The 24,807-nt window shown below is 43.4% G+C and overlaps 1 protein-coding gene across 2 annotated transcripts in view; it reads right to left on the reverse strand.

Moving 5' to 3' along the window:
- The window catches only part of sh3pxd2aa (SH3 and PX domains 2Aa), a 201,753-nt gene that overhangs the window by 152,323 nt on the left and 24,623 nt on the right, over positions 1-24,807 (reverse strand). For both annotated transcript variants that reach the window (XM_080419673.1, XM_080419672.1), the window contains exon 3: positions 382-457. In XM_080419673.1, coding sequence (XP_080275799.1) covers positions 382-457 — 76 coding nt within the window. The remainder of the gene's footprint in view (positions 1-381; positions 458-24,807) is intronic.

The raw sequence follows: 24,807 nt of genomic DNA on the forward strand, positions 1-24,807 counted from the left end.
GGAACAGTCTATTACGTGGGGAGAAGGGACAGTCTATTACCTGGGGAGAAGGGACAGTCTATTACCTGGTAAAAGGGACAGTCTATTACCTGGGGAGAAGGGACAGTCTATTACCTGGGAGAAGGGACAGTCTATTACCTGGTAGAAGGGACAGTCTATTACCTGGGGAGAAGGGACAGTCTATTTTCTGGGAGAAGGAACAGTCTATTACCTGGGAGAAGGGACAGTCTATTACTTGGGAGAAGGGACAGCCCATTACCTGGGGAGAAGGGACAGGCTATTGTGTGGCACACAAACGGGTCGTTACCTGGTAAAGGAACATGCTACTAGCAGCCATGAGGAACAGGCTATTATTCCGTTGGAGAAGGGACTGGCTATTACCTGGGAGAAATGGGATGATCCTCTTCTTGGGGTCTTTCTGCCCTCCCTCGATTGGGAACTTGTCAAGAATCTGCATCTGTGAAGACAATGCATTGTCAGAGTCAGGTTCTACATATCACACAGCTACAGTATTATGCTGGTTCTTTGGACTATTTTTTTAGAAATGTAATGATGTGGCCACTTCCTCACATGACTATGGTTTCCATTTCTCATACTATTTATGTGACATATTATATCATCGATCGTCTCTGCCGGGTGGAAACCTCATTATGTCCAGAACTGTTCCTTTTCATGATTCAAAAACAGCATACAGTAAGACTCAGATCTACAAGCTCAAAACGCGTCGCTTCGAGATTGTGGATCTGCTACTTTTGATGCTTTTGTGTGATGCTGTAGCACAGGGGTGGGCAACTTTGATGATGGAGAGGGCCACTATATTTCCACACTCACTCCAGAGGGCCACATTGCATGTACTGTCTCTCCGTATTTTAACTTTTTTCGCCATTCTATGTCACACAAAAGTAGGAATCCTGAAAAGTAACATTCTTATTTTATTTCAAATGCATTTAGTTATACTTATGTTAACTTTATGAAGTTAAACATAAAGAAGACAATATAATTTTAGTAGTCATTAAGCTACTAATATAGACTGAAGTAATTAAAGCGGGTCATGTTTGCATGTTCGGAATTGTAACAGCTGAAATCAATAATATATCAGTAATCGGATATCAACCTGCGGGCTGCATTAAGTGAAGGTGGGGGCCGCATGTGGCCCCCGGGTCGCCAGTTGCCCATGTACAGTATGCTGTAGCATGATTAAGTAGGGCGTCAATTTACAAACACAAAAAGTTCAAACATGGAGATAAGAAGTTTCTGCCCGACAGCAACGATATGTTGAATTATAATATATATTATTATTTTTTACAATAATCTAAAACTTGTAATTTATCACTACATAGGACAATCCAACTGGATTTCATATAACACCTTATGACAGTGGTTTTCAACCATTTTCATGCCAAGGACCCCTAAATTGATATACATTTGGCCGCGGACCCCCATCTGAAGATGTTTTGTGCCAGGGACCCCCAGAAGCAAAGATTTGAGTAAAACAATGTTTGAAATGAAAGATTTTTCAAAAATAGCAGATCTACAAGCTCGTAGCGCGGCACTCGGTGCCGCGCTATGAGCTTGTATATCTGCTATTTTTGAATAGCGAAAGCTAAGTAGTTAAAATGATTGTGACGCTATGTTAACTAATTTAGCTGGGGACCCCCTGGTACCCCCCCCCCCCCCCCCCCCCCCAAGGACCACTGGTGGTCCCCGGACCACTGGGTGAAAACCACTGCCTTATGAGATAAAGGCTTGTATATTGCATGCCCCCAAACATAAGTTACCAATTTCACACGCTCAATCTGCACTAGAACAGGCCTATCAGATATTCCTAAAAAATCTAATCCTGTCAACAAGTTTAACCTAAACCCCATAAACTAGACCAGAGTTGGCTCTCTGTACCGCTTTTCTTTTCATCTATACAACAAATCTCTTCACCAATGTCCCCCCCACCCAGAATACGGATGCTGGGTTTCAGAGCAGCAGCAGCAGCAGCAGCGTGGTCTCAAGGACACACGGGTGACAGTGGCTCACTGAGCCACAGGGTTCATGGGAGTCAAACGGCCTCACATTTATTCATAACACACACATAGAGACATGCTCCCAGTGAGAGAAGTGCTGACACTGTAGTTCAAGGTGTAGGCAGAGAGGGAGAGAGAGGGAGAGGGAGAGGGAGAGGGAGAGGGAGAGCGAGAACGGGAGAGGGAGAGGGAGAGCGAGAGCGAGAGGGAGAGGGAGAGAGAGCAAGGTAAGATGCATTCAAATGCATCCTGGGGTGAATGCACCTTAAGAAAGCGAGTGAGAGATAAATACTTGAGATATGCAGTGTGAGAGAGAGAGTGAATGTCAGGTCAGAGAGAAGAAATGGAAAGAATGAGCGAGAGAGAGAAGGGGAGAGAGAGAGAGAGAGTGAGAGAGAAGGTGAGAGAGAGAGCGATAGAGAGAGAGAGAGGGGGTGGGGGTGGGGGGAGGTTAAAGGAAGGGTAAGAAGGTAAGATCAATTATACGGGGACCCAAAGTTAATCCATTCTCAAGAGAGATGAAGAGAGTTCGAGAGAAAAAAAACAGCAAACTAAAGGACTGTGTGTGTGTGTGTGTGTGTGTGTGTGTGTGTGTGTGTGTGTGTGTGTGTGTGTGTGTGTGTGTGTGTGTGTGTGTGTGTGTGTGTGTGTGTGTGTGTGTGCGTGAGAGTGTGTGTGCGTGCATGCATGTGAGAGAGAGTGTGTGTGTGTGTGTGTGTGTGTGTGTGTGTGTGTGTGTGTGTGTGTGTGTGTGTGTGTGTGTGTGTGTGTGTGTGTGTGTGTGTGTGGTTGTGAGAGGCTCCCGGTGAACAAACAGCCCGGCAGGTCTCTGTGTGTATGGCATCATCTATCCACACACACACACACGCGGTACGATTCTCTGAGATTTAACTCAAAAACTGACCCAAATGAAGTCCATTTCATACTCTTTTCAGAGTTAACACTGAGGATTGTACTGTACACACACACATGCTCAAAACAGCTCATTCCCACACACCCCCTTTCCCATACGCTCTCAGCATCAGTCATTTGCCCCATTTTTGTTAGGGATGATATATACTCACTTGTGCCGAAAATAGCTTATCTACAAGCTCACAACGAGCTTGTAGATCTGCTATTTTCGGCGCACGACAGACACTGGCGTATAGGCAGGATTAACATTTAGGATGGGCAAAAAAGAAATTGCCCCGCCCCCGTTATATACATGTAGGTTACCTTGCAGACGTCACCTCTGTAATTGAATCCATTATCCATTCTCTTCTGGACTGCTTCAGGACATCTGACAGTAGCCTATATGCCTACACCTACAGATTAACACACAATGGACCATTGGTATGCATCCAGCCGGAGTCATTCATTCCTATGCTAACCCATTAACACATCCACCGCCAGAGGTTAATCTCATAATGTACTCACCAGTGCCAAGGTGTTTTTGTTGTTTTTTTGTTTTTTTCATGTCGCCATAGATCTTGTTAAAATCCTTAAGATTGAGCCGTGAACGGTCTGTTTACATCCGCGAGATCTCCCTGTATCTCCCAGTGAAGACCGCATGTCAAACGGACTTCCATGACTGTAGTTAGAGCGGATTACGTTAAACAGTGAAATGCGAGGAGAAAAAACTACAGGAAGAGAATTGAGTTTCAGTTTCGTCTGTAGAATGGGAGCGGGCGTGATCGTCGAAACCGGATCCCAAATAATTCTATTTCCTGTCATCAAACCGGAAACGGAAGTGGATCAAAAAAATTCCGAAAGTGCACCCGGACCGCGCATGCGCGAAAAGACCGCAGCCCGTAGGACTACGGGCTCGGCGCTTAACCGTTGGATTTAACGGCCCGTAGAACTACGGGCCCGGCGGTAAAGGTGTTAAGACCTGAGGCCGATTCTACAAAATGTCTGTTTTTAGAGTCTTCTAAAAAACAGTTTTTTGAAAAATAATATGTTACTATGTCAGTGGTTCTCAAACTTTTTCATGTCAATGACCCCAAAAGGTATATGTATTTGGCCGCGGACCCCCATCTCAAAATATTTTGTTCCAGGGACCCCCCAGAAGGAAATATTTGAGTTACAAATGTTTGCTTAAAAAAATGTATATTCAAAGAAAATTTTTCACGATTTTTTCAAAAATAGCAGATATACAAGCTCTGCCGCGCTATGAGCTTGTATATCTGCTATTTTTGAATAAACAAAGTGTAAAATAATGCTTTTTAGCTCCAATCAAAAAATGACACAGATGCTTCTTAAAGGGTTAATTCACGCTGTTGACACTCGGCACGAGTCGGCAGCTTTTGAAGCTTGGTAAAAGGTGTCGAATGGGGCAGCCAATGTATCTATTGTTGTCGGAGGAGCCGATTTTTTCCCCGCGCCTCCGTCTTTCAGCAGCTAGGCGGGGCAAGAACTCAGTTGGCGGGTCCATTGCCCGAGTTGCCCAACGGCCACTACTACGCTTCTGACGACAGAGCACACGCGCATACCGTAACCCAGACTTAACCCATTAAGGCCTGAGTCCGATTCTTAAAATGTTTTCTAAATCCTAACAGATTTTTGAAAAAATATATAAAGAATATGTTTTTTTACGATTTTTCAAAAATAGCAGATCTACAATAAAAAAATAGCAGATCTACGGCACTCGGTGCCGCGCTATGAGCTTGTAGATCTGCTATTTTTGAATAGCCAAAGAAATCTAAAATGACACAGATGCGTTCGGTCTTAATGGGTCAAAGGACGACCAAACCAAACCAAACCAAACCAAACCACACACTGTCAGCTTTTGGCAAAGCTGTAAAGGTTAGCGTGTACCCAGAGGTACGGTACTGTACTGTACTGTACTGTACTGTACTGTCTGCTGGCTCACTGCTACAGTACAACATCCCACTACTGATGCCGTGTTGTTCACACTGGCAGCTACAAAGCTATACAGGCTACCATTCATTTTCAATGGCAGCCAGCAACATGGAGATATTACAAAGTGACACCGCGACGTTTGTAGCCGCTACAAAAATCTACAATCCAAGCTGGGCTGCATGGCTTCAACTGCAGCTACAAAGCTACAAGACAAACCAAGTGTTGTTTAACCACTTCCATCTGCCAGTTCCCGGCGTTCTTTTAACCCCCCATGGCTTTATATTTTCCTTTATATCGTCTCTGTCGGGTGGAAACCTGTCCGAAACTGTTACTTTTAAGGATTCAAATGTAAAAATAGCAAAAGTAGCAGATCCGCCTGCTCGGAACGCGTTGCTTCACGCCGCGTTTTGAGCTCGTCGATCTGCTACTTTTGGACATATGAGGTTTCCACCCGACTGAGACGAATATGGTTATGTCTGAGGGACGGATTGGACGGCCTGCCAACCCCATTAGGCAATTTTAATACAGGATGAGATAGTGTTACTAAATAGGAAACACTTCCAAAAACGATTCAAAACATAAGCTGGGCTCAGGGAAGAAAGAAAAAAACAACAACACGGACACTATTACGGCTTTTACATGTCAGTTACCAGCCGCTGACATCTTCAAACGTCCAGGCCCCTTCAGGTATACCTGTCCTTCCTCTTTTGCTGGTGGTCCCGTTCAGAAGAAGGGACCACCTGCATCAAGGTCAGGTCATTATTTAATTTGTCTAAGCACCTGGACTAACGGATGTGCGCGCACTATTCTTCATACAGGTCATTATTTAAAACAGCCTTCATGTGACTCCTCCTAAAAACAGCCCCCCCCCCCCCCTCCCCCCCTCCTCCAGACACATTCCTGGCACCAGGGCACACGTTCACAACCCTGCCAGGAATTCTGGGTAACCACAGCCAAGGAGAGAACAGGTGGGAGGGCGGGAATCCCATGACACACACACACACACACACGAGGGCATATAAACACGCTCATGCAGGATACAAAACACACGTGCACATGACAGGCCTGCACTCTCACATTGATGTGAGACACACATACCGAGTGCTTGTTTAGGGCTCTCACACATGCACACACACGTTGTGAGCTTGTATACTGGCTATTTTCATTATATTTGACATTTGTTGACATTTAAAAAGGTTTTACAATCAATGAAATTGATAAGTTCGATTAACTGTTGCATCCCTAACATGTATATACGCACGCACGCACGCACGCACGCACGCACGCACGCACGCACGCACGCACGCACGCACGCACGCACGCACGCACGCACGCACGCACGCACGCACGCACGCACGCACGCACGCACGCACGCACGCACGCACGCACGCACGCACGCACGCACGCACGCACGTGAACTGGGACTAGGCCCTTTCTCGGTATGAAAAAAAAAGAGAAAAAGAGAAAAACAGAATGATAACAAGTGATCGTGAAGCATCGCTTCACTTCCCAGACTTCACTGCTCTGTCTCCTTGGTAACCGGCTCGGAGAGGACGAGAGGGAGAGTTGTGAGGCGACGTGATTGGCCGAGAGTGTGCAGCTCTGGACCACTCTGGGTTTGGAGTCAGGTGTGGGGAAGAAGAGAAAAAGAGAGAGAGAGAGAGAGAAAGAAAAAAACAGAGGAAAGAGGAGGAGACCGTTTTATTTTTCTTCTCCTGGTATGAGCTCATCTGAACAGCTGAGTTGTAACAGCCCCCATGATGTCATGTTTAGCAAGAGTTGGGCTATCTGCTGAAAACATCACATCCCCCATGTATGTTGTGAGCTTGTATATCTGCTATGTTTGAATACAGTAGCTAACGCAAAAATCTAAATGCTTTTCCGGTTTTAATGGGTTAAACCAAATATAATTTGAGAAACGCGTTACGACGCATTGTGAGGTTAGATCTGCTATTTTCACCGAATGTTTTGGACAAAACATCTTTTTTATCTTCTACTTTGGCAGAATGTTTGCCTATTATGACATAGAATAGGGATGCTAGGGTTCATGTGGTTAGCACTCTATAGTGTGGTTAGAAAGGAAAGTGAAAAGGAGGAGCACATATCCATGTCACTTATTGGAGTTTAAAAGAGTACACAGGGAATTGCCCCCGATGTTTAAATAATTGATCTATGTTTGTATAGTCGATTTATTTGAACTCACCACAGTCTCAAATAGCAATAAAAGCAGATCTACAAGCGTCGCATAGTGACGCTTTGTGAGCTTGTAGATCGGCTTTTGAGCTGAACAAATAAAAAAAAGATTGAAATATTGTTGAGTTGGGGTTGACAGCATGACAGCGACGATATGCTGCAGATAAAACAGCGGTCTACAAGCCATGCTTTAAAACTGCAGTCTGTACGCTTTTATGTCCTAACCGGGATTCAGTCCCAGATACCCAAACTTCTGCCACTCAGGCAAGAGGGAATCCCCACTTGACCAGGGGAGATATTGCACCTACAGCTTCAGGCAGTACTACTAGTCAACCAGTAGGTGTCCTACCCGACACCAGGGTCATGGTAAATGTCTCAAGTGGAAGAGTAGTAGGGAGGACCACCTCCAAGCACAGCACATGTACTAGTTATATTGTATTAACATACACTACCATACATTCCGGATTACAGCTGTAACTGATTCATCTAATATTGTCTCTGTCGGGTGGAAACCTCATTATGTCCAAAAAAATTACTTTTCAGGATTCAAATTCTAGAATAGCAAAAGTAGCAGATCTACAAGCTCAAAACGCATCGCTTCACGCCGCGCTTCGAGCTTGTAGATCTGCTACTTTTTGAGCTTTCGTGTGACGCGGTAGTATGATCAAGTAGGGCGTTGATTTACGAAAAAAACACAACAAGTTAGAATATAGAGATAAGAGGTTTCTGCCCGACGGCAACGCTCTGTTTAAATTCGACCTGTTCTGCTCTCTGGCCTACATGTAAATACAGAGTTCTTTGGTGGATGCACACACGGGCTAAAAGCATGTTTAGTGTAATGTATGAGTAGACGGAGGCAGAGTGCTTTGAATGAGAATAACATAGTGTGAGCGCGGCGAGCCTTCATATCATGCCCATGTGCTAAGAATAGAGACGCCATATAAGGAAACTGTGAGAGTGAGTCGAGTTGGGATAAAGTACCGAGGGCCTCTATACCGCCTCAGTGTTGTTCCCATGGAACCTACTTCCTCCTGACACTGGTCATGTGACCTCGTGAGGCGGGTGGGGGGGGGGGGGAACCCCATGCTAGACAGACACAGACGAACAGCTCCTGTGATCATAAAAAGCCACACAAAATACCCGTGCAGACGCACGCACACACAAAATACCCATGCACGCACACACACACAAAATACCCATGCACGCACACACACAAACACACACAAAATACCCATGCACGCACACAAAATAGCCATGCACACACACACACACACACAAAATACCCACCCACGCACGCACACACACACAGAATGCCCATGCACACACACACAAACACACACAAAATACCCATGCAGACACATACACACAAAATACCCATGCATGCACGGATATACACGCAAAATACCCATGCACGCACGCACACACACAAAATACCCAATGCACGCAAGAACACACACAAAAAAACGCATGCACGCAGCCACGCACGCACACACACGAAATACCATTGCACGACATACACGCACGCACGCACACACACACAAACTTATGAAACAACTCATGACACCGAAACCGTGTGACCTGCAAACTATTTCCAAGGCAACACGGGTGCCAGGGTGACGCAAAGGCCCCAGCGTGCTCGCTCCCATTGGTCACATGTTAGAGCATGAAATGATGATGTCACTGGTGTTCACGGACACAAGTTGACATTCCACTCTACACTCAATGTAGCTAATCATTTATCCATTGGGTTTGTAACTCTGCGAGTGTACAAATGAAACCATTTGTTTCATACAGAGTAGTTCTCAAAGTTTTTCATGTCAAGGACCCCCAAATTTATATGTATTTGGCTGCGGACCCCCATATGACTATGACTCTCTCCCTCTCCCTCTCCCTCTCTCTCTCTATCTCTCTGCTAAAATCTTGGAAGACAGAAGGATCAGAAACTAATGGCGTTCATGAATCAAGCCGGGACATGCATTAGTGCCTGGCCGCTATCGAGTTTCAGAGAGACAGATGTCTGGGACAGCCAAGATGTGGGGGAGGGGGGGGCTCCATCCCCAACACACAATTATTCACGGTCGCACGTCTATATAAAGTGGCAGCGCCCTGGCACCGGATCTCCGCACAAATCAGCGCCCTCCCTTCCCCTCGCCAACCGAGGAGCGATGCCTGTTATGTTGATGGAACGCAGTGTCCTGGTAACCTCATTTAACTGTCTCCAATGGAGTGTAACCTGTGTGTATATGTCGTCGCTGTCGTGGGGCAGACACCTCGTATCTCCTAATTTTTTGCCATTTGCTAAAGTTGAAATCTCCATGTTTCTTTCGAAAATCAATGTGCCTACTCCATTAAAGAGTATCGCACAAAATAATACAAAAATAATAATAATAAAGGAAATGGTTTTGGACTTAAACAAGGCAGTGGTGGAAAAAGTACTCAAATGTTTTACTTAAGTAAAAGTATCAATACGGCAATGTAGAAGTAATCTAGTAAAAGTCCGGAATTCAAAATTTCCTTGAGTAAAAGTACAAAAGTATTGGTATCAAAATGTACTTAAAGTACCAAAAGTAAAAGTACTAAAATGTTTGCAAATAGAAGATCTGCAAGCTCACAACGCGTCGCATCAAATAGCCTAGGTATAAAATAGGGCTAAAGTGGTTAATGTCTGTTCTATAATGTAATCATTTGCAAAGCAACTAACGTTTTAGAATAATTGTAGTGGAGTAAAAGTACAATATTTGCCTCTGAGATGTAGTGGAGCAGAAGTAAAAGTATTGACAATTGGACAATACTCCAGTAAAGTAAAAGTACCTCAAAATTGTACTTAAGTGCAGTACTTGAGTAAATGTACTTAGTTACTTTACACCACTGATACAAGGTTTCCCAGCCGACTGAGACGATATATAAAATAGAGAGAGTTGTGTGTTGCCTGAGAAATGGTTCCTCCGCTCTAGGCCTGTCAGCGAGGAACAGCGGTGAGCCCGGTGTGTGGGAGGATTCCACATCCATGTAGCTGTAGTCACAGAACAGCTGCAAGGATGTAGTAACTTATGTCTTTCCACACTCCCTCCCCTATACCCTATACCCTAACTACTTGATCCATTAGGACCGGGAAAGCATCTGTCATTTTTAGATTTGACTTTGACATTACTTTATTAATTATTATTATTTATTTTATTATTTTTAACTCAAGTCTTTGCTTCTGGGGATTCTACAAATGTCTTCTAAATCCTAACAGGGTTTTTTTTAACGTATGCTGCAATTATATCAGTGGTTCTCAAACTTTTTTCATGTCAAGAACCTCCAAAATGCATTTGTCCACGGACCCCCCCCCATCTCAAAATATGTTGTTCCAGGGACCCCCCAAAAGCAAAGATTTGAGTAAAATATATATATATTCAAAGATTTGCACAAATGTTCACGATTTAAAAAAAATAGCAGATCTACAAGCTCATAGCAAGCTATGAGTTTGCATATCTGCTATTTTTTGAATAGCCAAAGAAATCGATATACTATTTACTTCATCATAGGCCGTATAGAGAAAATATAGAATATAGAAAAAAGGATCAGCTATTTTCACTATTGTTTTTAAATGTTTGCCTCTGAGATGCACAAAATAGTGATGCCAGGTGGAAGGTGGCTATAAGGCTGATTATACTTTGATAGGGATCAAGTGGTCAAACTGGTTGCTTCTTTTGGGCTTGTTTTCGTAGACCCGGCCATTCGTTTCTCTTGCAAAATCTGGCAACACCGATCACAGTTTGAAATTCTGATGTGTGAGAAACAAGCAACAACAATTCAATCTCAAGAGAAGCTTGTACAGACACAAGCACTTAGAAGATCCAAGCAAGTAGTAGTATCTCCTGTCTGTCGACTTCGCCCTCCCCTCCTGACCCAAGTTGAACCTCTTACATATTTAATAGAACCTTAAAACCAAGTGTTTTAGTGACATTTCCAGAGCACTTCCCCATTCAAGCTGCCCAAATGATCTCTGGCGTGCACTTGAACGCGAGAGTCATTCCTTTCAGCCCAGGCTACAACCCTAAACCAATGGTGCAAAGTAACTAAGTACATTTACTCAATATTGTTTACTGTATGTGGTAATTTTACTTTACTTCAGTATGTCCATTTTTTGTTGTGAGCTTTTTTATTGGTTATTTAAAACAATATTTTGACACCATTTTTGTGTCAATGGGGAATGGGATATTCTGCATAATGAGTACTTTTACTTTTGGTATCTCGTACATTTTGGCGCCAACACTTTTGTAAGTTAAATTTTGAATACAGGAGTTTTACGTTTCTCTATTATGGTATAGCTACTTTTCCTTCAGTAAAAACAAAATGGGAGTACTTCTCCCACCACTGGGAACAGGACGGTGTTAGCTTACACACACCGACCGTTCCGGCTTTTTTCACAAAATAAGTAGGCCAGCCAACTCTACAGTACACTACAAGGAAATAGAAAGAGGGTGGGGGGGAGGGGGGGGGGGGCTTTCTACGTACAGTAAAGTGGGAGCTGTGTTCACTCAGTGCCATGGTGAATGGTGTACAACCTAAATTAGCCATGCTAGCATTCTCAGAGTTTCCGTGCTGGAAGCCAGGACAAACCTTGAGCCACATGGCCAGACCTCAACCCCTCCCAGCAGGGGTGAATGGGATGGCAGCACTGCCCGCCCAGTCAGTGTGTGAGTGTGCAACCGTCAGTGGTGTAAAGTAACTAAGTACATTTACTCAAGCGCTGTACTTAAGTACAATTTTGAGGCACTTTTGCTTTACTGGAGTATTTCCAATTGTCCATACTTTTACTTCTACTCCATTACATCTCAGTGGCAAATAATTGTACTTTTACTCCACTACAATTATTTGAAAACTTTAGTAACTAGTTACTTTGCAGATATAAATTATTACATTATAAAACATACATTAACCACTTTAGCCATTCTATTTTATACCTAGGCTATTTAAAAATAGCAGATATACAAGCTCACAACGCGTCGCGATGCGACGCGTTGTGAGCTTAGATCTGCTATTTTCAAACATTTTAGTACTTTTACTTTTGGTACTTTAAGTACATTTTGATACCAATACTTTTGTACTTTTACTCAAGTAAATGTATCATTTAAAAAAAAAACTTGTAACAGAGTACTTCTACATTGCAGTATTGATACCTTTACTTAAGTAAAACATTTGAGTACTTTTTCCACCACTGGCAACTGTGTGTGTGTGTGTGTGTGTGTGTGTGTGTGTGTGTGTGTGTGTGTGTGTGTGTGTGTGTGTGTGTGTGTGATGCCACAGCACTGCCCGCGTTCACGAGGGCATGGAGGAGAAGGACAGGGAGAGACTAGAGGTTGGAGAGAGAGAGAGAAGAGCAGCACAGGGATTCCACCACTTCTCTCTGTCATAAAAGATAGTTTTCTTTACTGTGTGTTTTTATTGTACGTTTTACTCCACTACAGGGCTGACAAAGACGTCACCATATCGTCGGATTGCAACAGTTAATCAAATTAATCGATTTCATTGACAAAAAAATACTTTTAAATTGTGAAAATAGCAGGTCTACAAGCTCACGTGTCAGCTTGTAGATCGGCTATTTTCACCATTTTGTGATGAAATATAAAATAGGGTTTAAGTGGTTCATCGATGTGTTGATATATAAAAAAGTGATCGATTTTCTTTAAAAAAAAAATCAATAGTTACAGCCTGAGACACGCTCAGATACACCAGCACTTCTCAAAGTGGGGTCCTGGGACCCCCAGGGGTCCTTAGGGGGGTCCCCAGCTAAAGTAGTTAATATAGCGTCACAATCATTTTAACCACTTATCCACTAATATATGTTGGCTATTTTTTTAAATGCTTAAAAAATGACACATTTTGATGGTTTGATCATCTCTTCTGGTGGTCCCTGGCACAAAACCTTTTCGGATGGGGGTCCGTGGGCAAATACAAATCAATATGGGGGTCCTTGACACGAAAAGGTTTGAGAACCAGTGCCCCACACCATTGAAAATCCTATTATTATGGTCTGTGGATGGGTTTTAATTTGGAGGTGGTCTATTCCTGCAACCCTCCTCCTGTCTCTATGCTGTAGCTGTAAACCTAATCCCATGGAGATAGAGGAGGCCCAGTGGGACACAATTGGATCTTCTCTAATAGAAAGATTGCCTGGTTAATGAGGGTGTGTGCGCCCGCAATACAGGCACGTGAGCGGAGCGCACACGCGCGTTCTGTATGCATACACAGACAATCATATCACCAGCACACTTACAGAAACAGATTACACTTGCGAAAACCCAATAACTCTTGATTGTATCCCGTGCATGCAAAGTAGGACGGCATTAAAAATTGTTGGGGACATTTGGCCCTCACAATTATAGTAATACAAGTACACACACCCACACGAACACGCACGCACGCGCACACACGCACACACAAACAGACCTCTGGGGCCTGTCAGTGTGTAAAGCTAATGCAGTTGACCCCGAGGATGCACGAGTCCTGGATTAGCCAGACAAACATTGGCTTCTGGACGATGGAGAAATGAGCAGATGGATGGATGGATGGGTCCCACACAGCAGAGAAGAGGAGGATTCAAAGAAGGACTGAGGCAGATGGAGGGGGGGGAGAGAGAGAGAGAGAGAGAGAGAGAGAGAGAGAGAGAGAGAGAGAGAGAGAGAGAGAGAGAGAGAGAGAGAGAGAGAGAGAGAGAGAGAGAGAGAGAGAGAGAGAGAGAGAGAGAGAGAGAGAGAGAGAGAAAGAGAGAGAGATGGGTAAGGGAGAAGCAGTAGAAATGAGATATGAATTGAGTGCATTAGAGGAGAAGTATTTGTGAGACTGTGTGTAGGAGAGAGAAAACTAGAGCAAGACAGATGGGGAAACGAGAGATAGAGATAGCAGAGTGTGAGAGAGAGATAGTGAGAGAGAGGGGGGAGTGTGAGGGAGAGAGAAAGTGAGTGAGAGAGAGCGAGATAGCAAGAGAGAGAAAGAGGAGGAAGAGATATCAAGAGAGAGATAGCAAGAGAGAGAGAGATAGAGAGATAAGGGAGGAGAGGGAGAGACAAAGACAGAAGGAGACAGACAGAGAGAGTGAGAGACAGAGAGAGACAGAGAGACAGAGAGAGAGTACAGTTGGGTTTCAGTGTATAAGTGGGAGTGTATACTGTGCTTGTCTCTCACTCTCTCTGGCTGATAAGAGTTGTCCTGTTAGTGCTGTCAGCCTGTTCATTAACCCTCACACTGCACAGCGCACACTGACCACCGCCAGATAACTAGCACTGCAGTGTGCTGGAACAAGCACTCAGTAGCAATACCACCATAATACTCTGCTACAAGTAAATGTCCTGCATGCAAAATTGTTCTTGAGTAAAAAAAAAAAAAGTATCTGCATAGAACTTAAAGAACCAAAGTAAAAACCAAATATATATCTCACAACGTGTCGAACCTTCAAAGAAAAATAGCAGATCTACAAGATCACTGGTCGCAAATGCGCCACAACGCGATGCGTTCACGTAAGGAAAGTCTTCCACACTGTCTTATGTACTTCTAACTTTATGGTGTAAAGTAACTAAGTACATGTACTTAAGTACTGTACTTAGGTAAAATGTTGAGGTATTTGTACTTTACTTGAGTATTTCCAATTTCCAATACTTTTACTTCTACTCCACTACATCTAAGAGGCAAATATTGTACTTTTACTCCACCACAATTATTTGAAAACTTTAGTTACTAGTTACTTTGCAGATATAAATTATGATGTTATGAAACATACATTTACCACTTTAGCCCTATGTTATACCTCTACATGTTATACCTCTATGTTATACCTCTATCTACAAGCTCACAACGCGTCGCGATGCGACGCGTTGTGAGCTTGTAGATCTGCTGTTTTCAAACATTTTAGTACTTTTACTTTTGGTACATTTTGATGCCAATACTTTTGTACATTTTGAATTCTGGACTTTTACTTGTAACAGAGTATTTCTATATTGCATTATTGGTACTTTTACTCAAGTAAAGAATTTGAGTACTTTTTCCACCACTGTAGCACAATAAGCAGGAAATCCATGTGAGAGTCTAAGAAACCATCACATGGTTCTATAGCTGCAGTCGTCGGTCCAGAAATCAGTGATTGGGTTCCTGCCTCTACAGCTGAGGTAGGGCTGGTCCATATGCCGGACCTCAAATCAACATCATCAGGGTTCTTTCAATTCGACTCATCGATTAATGAACGATTATTAAAAAAGCATATGCCGTAGTGAAAACAGCAGATCTACAAGCTCACAACACGCCGCAATGTGACGCGTTGTGAGCTTGCAGATCGGCTATTTTTGCACACCACCATTACATAATGGAGTACAATACAGGGTGAAGTGGTTAATCAGACGAGTCGATTTTTGTCGATTATGAAAACATAATCTATCCGATTCGTTGACATATACAAATATCCATATATTTAAAAGAAAATGCGTCTTCATTACTCCATTAACGATTAATCGGTTATTGGTTCTAATGTATGCCAGTTTCAATGTATTCTCGGTTTAATTGCCCAGCCTCTAAGCTGAGGCATGAAGCGGATATCAAATCCCTTTGTGGAGCGAGCAGCACTGCATACCACACCACCCCCCCCCCTCCACCTCCTCCTCCTCCTCCTCCTCCTCCTCCTCCTCAGATGAAGAGGCCCTGGAGCTGTGCAGAAACACAACAGCTGGTCAGCCAAGGAAAGAGCAACAACACAGGGACAGAATGAACCAGAGGGGTAGAAGAGCCAGCAACACAGCACAGCTTTCATCTCTCAAACTATATTATCTCCAGATAGGTGCTGATGTCTAGATAGGAAAACAAACCGGAGGCACACAAGGGTTAGGGTTACCGTTCCTTTTTTCATTATTCTTTTTTTTAAACCTTTTTTAAAATTGTGAAAATAGCCAACCCACAAGCTCACAACAAGTGGTGATGCCAACGATGGTGGATATAGAAAGATATGTCTAGGCCATCCCAATTGTAGCCACTTAGAGGCAAAATGGTACACAAAGGGCATACAAATGGTGGGCGCCGTCTGATGGCAGATCTCGCAAACGTCCTATGCTTACTGGTGCTAGATCACACGAGAGTGTGATGCTGGGAAAGAGAAAGGTCGACAGTAGAGTTGATTTTCTCCTGTTGTGTATCTCTGAAAAAAAAGCCATTTCAGTGTCAAAATGTTCAGAATATTGTGCGGCTTGTGACGATTGGGTCCAATATTTAGTTCAGTGACCGTGGGGCTAAAGAATGGTTCAGAAGTTGTGTTCACGTTCACTCTTCCATTGGAAACAATAGACTCCAACGGTCCAACCTGCTTCCGGTCGCCTAAACAGGCAGCCACCTTCTTCTCGCAGATACAGGAAGTAAACCGGAGATGGCACGTCTTTTTTTTTTTTCGCCTTGGGCAATGCGACTCGTTGTCGTAGATCTGCTATTTCCACAACTGTTGTGCGACAACTCTTGTACGATGAAGCAGGGAATTCATTTACGAAAAATGATGTGATGTTTCTGCCCGACAGCAACGATATAAATATACCCGTTCAATTTGCACGTGCATGTGAGATGATCAAAGGCTGGATGTGAGGAGATAGTGTGAAGCGAGGAGTTAATGGACCTGTGACTTTGCATGCAAACAAGCAGAGGCGCACAAACACAGAATGAATGGAAGGTATGAAGACGGAGCCTTGAGGGATAGCAAGGTATGCCAACATGCATGTGGACACATGCGCTGACATTTGGAGGATTATGGAAAGGGAACACACAAGAGCGTAAATTCATTCGGTCTGACAGACACACATGCACACGCACACACACACACACACACACACACACACACACACACACACACACACACACACACACACACACACACGCACGTGCAAACGCTCTCTCTCTTTCTCCACTCAAGTCCTTACAAGTTCTGGCTGGTAGTCACTGGAAGGGCCCCTTGAGGGTGATTTATTACCGGTAAACAGACGATAAATAGCAGATCTACAAGCTTACAACGTATCACAGTGAGACATGTTGTGAGCTTGTAGATCTGCTATTTCTGGTGAGTGGCACGGCACGCAGCCAAGCATATAAGTCAGGTTTTAACCTCCTTACAATAAACACAACACGCAAACAATGGGGGCAGCGTATGTATGTATATGGCCCAAAGCAGTGGTTCTCAACATGTGGCCCGAGGACCACCACGAGTCCTTGAGGGGGTGGCAGGGGGTCCCCCATTAAATGTATCAATTGTTACACATCAGCGTGACTTCATACAACAGATGTACTCCATTAAAGAATTCATTGTTATTTTGATAACATATTGTTGCTGTCAGGCAGAAACCTCACATCTCCATATTTAAACTTTTTGTGTTTTTTCGTCAATTAACGCCCTACTTGACCATACTACAGTGTCACACAAGTAGCAGATCTACAAGCGACGCGTTTAGAGCTTCTCGATCTGCTACTTTTGCCGGTTTCGAACATGGAATCCTGAAAAGTAACGGTTTCGGACATATGAGGTTTCCACCCGACAGAGACGATAATTATCCAACATTAAAACAAAATCTCATCACGCAGGGATCCGTGACTGTAATGCTGACTGAAGTAGGATCATTTTAGGATCATTAGGGACATCTGTCACATTTAATGACTGAGCTCTGTGACTCTGACCCCTCTTCACTGCTGAGCACGTACAGTAATCATAGTCATCTAGAGCATAATTCTTTTATTACACTCTCAGACAATATCTACGCTTGTAGATAAGTACCAAAAGCTTAAAAATGTATGGTATAAATGTAGGGCAGGGGTTTTATAAACATCACTGGAGTCGCAACAGACTTGTCTTTCCCTCTAGGGATTTCAACCGATTTGGCGGGCTACCCTGTTGGCTAATCACCAGATTAAACAATCGTGTTTTTTTTAAAGTTAATAACCGCTTTAAACCAAATATACTTTGACCGGGGTTCCCCAGGGCTCTATTCTAGGCCCACTCGTATTTCCCTCGACCAAATTTCTTGTCAAAAATAGCAGATTTACAAGCTCACGCGGTGCAATGTGCTGTGTTGTGAGCTGTTGTAGGTCTGCTATTTTCACTGAACGTTGGCCGGCCAGAAAATGCTACGGTTCGTGCAGGTTAACCTATACGCCTGTGGTTCTCAAAGTGGGGTCCAGGGACCCTCTGGGTTCCTTGAAAATGGACCCTTACAGGTCTTTAACTGAGAGTGTACACGAAAGGACCAAATACGGGTCCATTTGGTTCCATTTGTACACTCTCAGAGTTATGGGGGGGCCTTGAAATTACAAAAGAACCACTGACATGTACACTAGGAGTGAATAACAGCCTGGGAGTTGGAATTGGTATGTCAATATACCATCCTTGGTGAAGTTAGTTGTAAGTTGCCTGTCGAGCAGCTGTTTCTTTACAATAATTCGGTCCCCCCCCCCATTTTAATCTCCCCCTAATTTTCTTGTCACTGTCCTCTGTCCATTCTGTGTCCACACAACCCGTCCATCACGTCTCGGCCCCTCCCTAAACGTGGCCCAGTCACCTCGATGTCACACAGCGAGCTCTGAGCCATGGAAAATATCCCACAAATGGCTGAACTGTGCTTATTCATCCTAAATTTAGCCCCCTCTGCTGATCCCTCAGCCAGAGCTGTGGGAAACGCTGCATACTCCCGCCCCCCCCCCCGCGCTCCCACTCAGCCAAAGGACCCAGCCTGGGCCGTCCTATCAAGTGCCCGATTGTAGCGCACACAAGAACAGGGCCTGTGTTTTGCCGGGTAGGTGTCATTCCTCTGTCTCTCAGCAGGGTTTCTCTTCCTCTCAGAGAGAGCGCACGCACGCACGCACGCACGCACGCACACACACACACACACACACACACACACACACACACACACACACACACACACACACACACACACACACACACACACACACACACACACACACACACACACACACACACACACACACACACACACACACACACACACACACACACACACACACACACACACACACACACACACACACACACGTGAGGATATCAGCATAGGATGCCAATTCTTATCATTGCCATTTCCCAAATGTTTACCATTTATAACCCTCACTAACGCATTGTGAGCTTGTAGATCGCCAATTTCTGAGCACGACATTGTTGTACAGCCAAGTATAAACACACACACGCACATAAAGTAGTCCTTTCTTCTGGGGATGAAACAATGGTCTCCCTCATTCTGGCCAGAGCCAGCTACAGTACATCCACAGAATGCCTCAAGGACAAAGAGGCCGAGCCAGCAGCCTGACGACTCAGCGATTTATCCTTGAGGATGGCATGCCGATAATGCCTTGTGGTCTAGACATGTGTTTCCATCAAATGCCCCCACTTAGAGCAGAATGCACATTCTCCATTCACTGACCTTCCCTTTGGAGCACTTTCAGTTCAGCTACTGTATAATTTTTGCTGTAGCTGACGCCCCTCTGTCAGAATTTCATAAAGCTACGCTCCAAAAGGACTGGATGTCGACCCTACAGGTATACAACTCGGCACAAAAGGGGATAAGATAAGCCTACATAAAAGCTCAACCGAAAAAGATGGGATGGTGATATAATAGAGCTGCCATCAGTTCATCGGACAATTTGGTCTAATCTAGTAACTGGTCCAATGAAATAACACAGTGTTTCCATCTGGAACTCAGTCTTCATGTGGCCATTAGTCTATGAAGTCAGTCCCCTATGACATTAGTACTGTACATTTTCCATATGTGGCAGTTTCAGCCCAGTCCAATCTTTAGTGACTTCCAGTATAACATTTAAGTTATACAAATTATTCTTAAAGATTCACAATAAAAATCTTTTAAAAAAAGAGAAAAGAAAACATGCACAGAGGTTGCCTACAGGCAGTGTGCACAAGACATTTGGCACTGATGATCGGTCAAGCGGGTTGCAAGATTAGCCCCATACACACAGACACGCACACTTACAGAAGGACCCTTTTCCGGCATGGGCCAGGAAGTAAAAAAAAAGAAAGACCCTTTTCCAGACAGCTCATCTCCTACAGACTACAAAGATATCGCTTGAGCCAGCTGTGAATTTCCTCCTTTTTACGGCATGGCTCTGTAAGAGGTGAGGCATCTACAAATGGCTCTGTCTGTCTGTCTCTGTCTGTTTATTTGTTTGTCTGGGTCTAAACTCTTAAACCTCTGGACAGATCAGAGCCACATTTCTTGTGTACACTGCCAGTAGGCCATTAAAGTACCACCTGCACCACTTTTTTCCCACTTATCCTATATATACAGTGTATTAAAAAATTGCCATGTGGGCGTCACAAACGTGTTACAAAAATGCACAGCGCCATTTTCAAAATTCATTATCATTATCATTACTTCAGTTACAAACGTAACATCTGGATGTGAGTGGCTAAGCTTCGCGTGACGTAGAGCTCTGATCAGGGATACTAGATTTTTGATTTGAACATCTAGTAGTTAGTATATGTTTTTAAATAATCAAGTCAAAGATCGGGCTGAAACCTAGGCCAAATATGGAGTCATACCTTTAGATACTGTACGTCATAAATGATCAAAACATCAAATGATCAAAACATCAAAAAGTGTTCACATCGTGTCCGATGTTCACCCACATGAATCCACGCTGTTATTAGACCCTGTCTTGCATTTTAAAGTTTCCCCAACCAGCAACTTGTACATATACGCTACAGTAAGACAAGCCTATGATGTGGGTTTTCCCCCACATACTGAAAAGACTAGCATTAAAGCTAGCATTTCCCCAAGCTCAACATGCAGTCACATCCATGCATGTACGGGTACACATGGAAAAATAAATGTCAGGGCTTGGTCTAGACATGTGTAGACAGAATCCCAACAAAACGGTTCTCATAAAATCTCTCTTACAAGATCCTTGCCACAACTTTTAATATCCCAAACCTAACCCAAAGCCCAGAGGAGGACACCCACAGCACAACCATTTGTGACTCAAAGGTTCCTTAAACATTCAGGGAACACAGTTGTGATGGCTTATTGAATGCCAACAGGGCTTTCACAAGACTTTGGCGAATTAGTCATGTTATCATCATTGACCAGTTAACTGAACTATCATCAGTGCTATTGTTCTCATAAGGCCTGTGTACAATTATTACACAATCAATTATTTGAGATCATTGCAGTTATATCTTTGCATAATAGTCAGATAGCAGATCTACAAGCTCACAACCAGTCTCATTGCGACACATTGTGAGCTTGTAGGTCAGCTATTTCCACAATAAGAAAAAAGTATAAAAATTAAATATGGCCTATTTTGGCCATAGTACCGGTACATTATATATGTTTTGTTATTGGTACCGGTGTCAGTCATATCAGCCTTGTGCATTTTGTGTTTAAAAAGCCTAAAGGGCAAACAGAAAAGTATTTTTTATTTATAATGGTCCAATGTTCAATGCAAAAATCCCAATTAATCGTTAATCGCAATCATTTGTAAAATGTCATGAGCCCTAATCATTATCACTTCCATTCATTTCCTGTACAACTGTAACCAAATGGACCCGTTGGCTACATTTGCTTACAGTTGTACACTCTTGAGTTAACCAGGGAAAGCATCTCTGTGTCATTTTAGATTTTAGCGCTGGCTATTCAAAAATAGCAGATGCACAAGCTCACAGTGCGTCACTTTGTGCCGCGCTGCGAGCTTGTACATCAACGCGTCGCAACGCGTTGTGAGCTTGTAGATCAGCTTTCAAACATTTTAGTACTTTTACTTTTGGTACTTTAAGTACATTTTTATGCCAATACTTTTGTACTTTTAAGTAAATTTTGAATTCTGGACTTTTACTTGTAACAGAGTATTTCTATTTTGCAGTATCGGTACTACTAATTAAGTAAAGAATTTGAGTACTTTTTCCACCACTGAGCGCATCCAGCTCACCGGGTGCAGCCATCGTCACACTCCCTCTCCCTTCCGTTCAGTCACCTGGAAGGTCTGGGTGTGACAGGCCACCTCAGCTCCTTGACTCATCACTGCCGGTCACCTCTGAATAAGTCACTATCGCACCGTCATGCGTACAGCAGGGAAAGCCAAGAAAAGCAAGTCACATCCTAGCATGAGCTGATGAGCTGTTCTATTAGTGGACCAGATCTTGGAAATGGAAAGACACGCACAAGTAGACAGACTGGATAGTTTAGTGCACTAGAGCAGTGCCCGGCGTTCAGGGCTTGGAACGGAATACGTGCCCTTGCGCGGCTCCCATTGTTGTCAAGAACCGCGGTACGGCTGCTTGCGGCGTTCTCAAAAACCGCTCATCCGATGGACTTGACACTTGACGCTGCACTCCCTTGGGTCCTCAGCAATGCACCTGTCAAGAGTGAAGTCAATCGGATGAACGGTTCTCGAGATATGTGAAGGACAGTCATACAGAGATTCCTGGAGTTTATATACTGTATATTTTTGGTGTGTAAGTATTCTTCCTCTACCACTTCTTCTTTCACCTCACACCAGCAGAGGTGAAAGAATATACAATTTAGGATAATGTACATAGGTATAGTTATTATTATGGGTACAATTTATATTTATATATGCATTTTCTTAGCGATTATTCTATTGATAACTTTTTTGATTAATCAAATAATCACAAAAAAATTTTTTATATATATATTTAGTGTATGTTTTATGTCGCACAATGGTGCCATTTAAAAATAGTGAAAATGGCAGATCTACAACTTCAGAACAAGTCGCATCGTGACACGTCAAGTTGTAGATCGAATTTTCACAATTGTTTAACGTTTTTGAAAGTTTTCCCCTAAAGTGACATGCCCAAAATAGGGATTGATTACCAATCAACTATTGTATTAAATTGTCGATTATTGATGGTTCTGCTGATGAGAAGGCGAGTGACCATTCAGGTATACTGTACGTCAGGGTGGGTCCAATGTTTTGGACTGGCCAGTGGGGGTGACTTTATGAGGGGGAGATGCATGTTACACATAAGCTGTGCACTTCTGCATCAAATAAAACAAAGTTATACTGCTTAAAAACAATGTATAATGTATAAAGAGAACATTGTATGCCGTCTGATATCGTGGGTTAGAACACAAAAACGTCCTTCCCTCTCATTCATGCTTGTGTGTGCGCGCGCGCACACACACACACACACACACACACACACTCATGTAATATCCCTCACGATTTTGTAACCCATATTTTTTTCACCCAGTGCCAATTGTCTATGTAATCCTGGGCGCTACTCTCCCTCTGCCAGCCTAGGGAGAGCCCAAGCTGAAGCTCATGCCGCCTTCAATAATAATATCCCTCTTTTGCACATAATTTCCTCTCTCTCTCCCCTGTGGCTGGGCAGAGATACCCGAGTTCCTCAACAGGTAAAAAAAAGAGCCGATAACGAAAAGAAACGACCAAATTCATCCCTCACATTTCCATCAAGCCCTCACTCCCTCCAAAGAGCAGTCAGATAAAGAAGCAGTGTTACGGGTAGTGGTATAAAGGAAAGTGAAAAGAAAGCACCGTTTTCCCTTGAACCTCCCAGACGGTGACGGTGTGGCAGTAATAGAATCAAATGGAAGGGACCAAGTGGCTCCTCGTGTCGTAATTGTGGTATTATGTATCTTTAATACATTCATCCTATTAGCAGTAAATGGCTGCACAGTGGGTCATCCCAAGCACTAATACAGCTTCCATTGCATCGTCTCTGTCGGGGGGGAAACCTCATATGTCCGGATTCAAATTCAAAAATAGCAAAAGTATAGCAGATCTACAAGCTCAAAACGCGTTTCGAGCTTGTGGATCTGCTATACTTTTGATGCTTTTGTGTGACGCCGTAGTGTGATCAAGTAGGGTGTTAATTTATGAAAAAGCACAAAAAGGTTAAACTATGGAGATAAGAGGTTTCTGCCCGATATCAATGATATTCTGCTCCAATGTTTTCTCACGATCACTGGCTTGGAGGTTCATGGGTCCACCAGTGGTGGACAAAGTACTCGACCCCAGTACTTGAGCTGTCAGCTGTACTTTACTCATGTACTTTACTTGAGTATTTGTGTCGTAGGATACTTATGACGTTCAGTCCACTACATTTAACACTACTATACACAATTAACCACTTAAGCCCTATTTCAAATATAGGGAAATTAACAGATCTACAAGCTCAGCGTCGTGTTGTGAGCTTGTAGATCGGCTATTTTCACTATTATTTATATTTATTGAGCATTTCTGGAAAATCTTAGGATTCCTTTTTGGGCGGGGGGGGGGGGGGGGGGGGGTGCATAGAGCAATGCATTGATATTAAAATGAAAATGTACGTTATAATTTGTTCTTTTTGGAATATTTAAGTATATATTTTTAAGCATGCACTTGTGAATACTAGCAGGATGTGTTTTAAACGCAAGTACCCCAGTGTTTTAACTCAAAGTAGAAATTTGGACAGAGGAACTTTCACTTGTGTAATAATTTGACCAGTAGTATCTACAGTATATACTTTGACTCAAGTACTGTGGTTGAGATCTTTGTCCACCACAGCTTATATAGAGAGGCTGGTGGAAGCAGCAGGTTCTCTGTAGCAGATAAATATTTGGACAGGAGAGGTTCCATGACCCTACTGAAAACAACAGGATCAAACTGGTGCATCAAAGGAACTTAGCAGATCAAAGGCAGGGAGGGATAGGGAACGTTCTAGCACATCTCCCCAACCTGGACAGAAAGAAGCGTATTTTATGGGGCCCTT

The sequence above is a fragment of the Gymnoscopelus braueri genome (assembly GCF_963280865.1).
Source record: "Gymnoscopelus braueri genome assembly, chromosome: 2".
In the NCBI taxonomy this organism is placed as follows: domain Eukaryota; kingdom Metazoa; phylum Chordata; class Actinopteri; order Myctophiformes; family Myctophidae; genus Gymnoscopelus; species Gymnoscopelus braueri.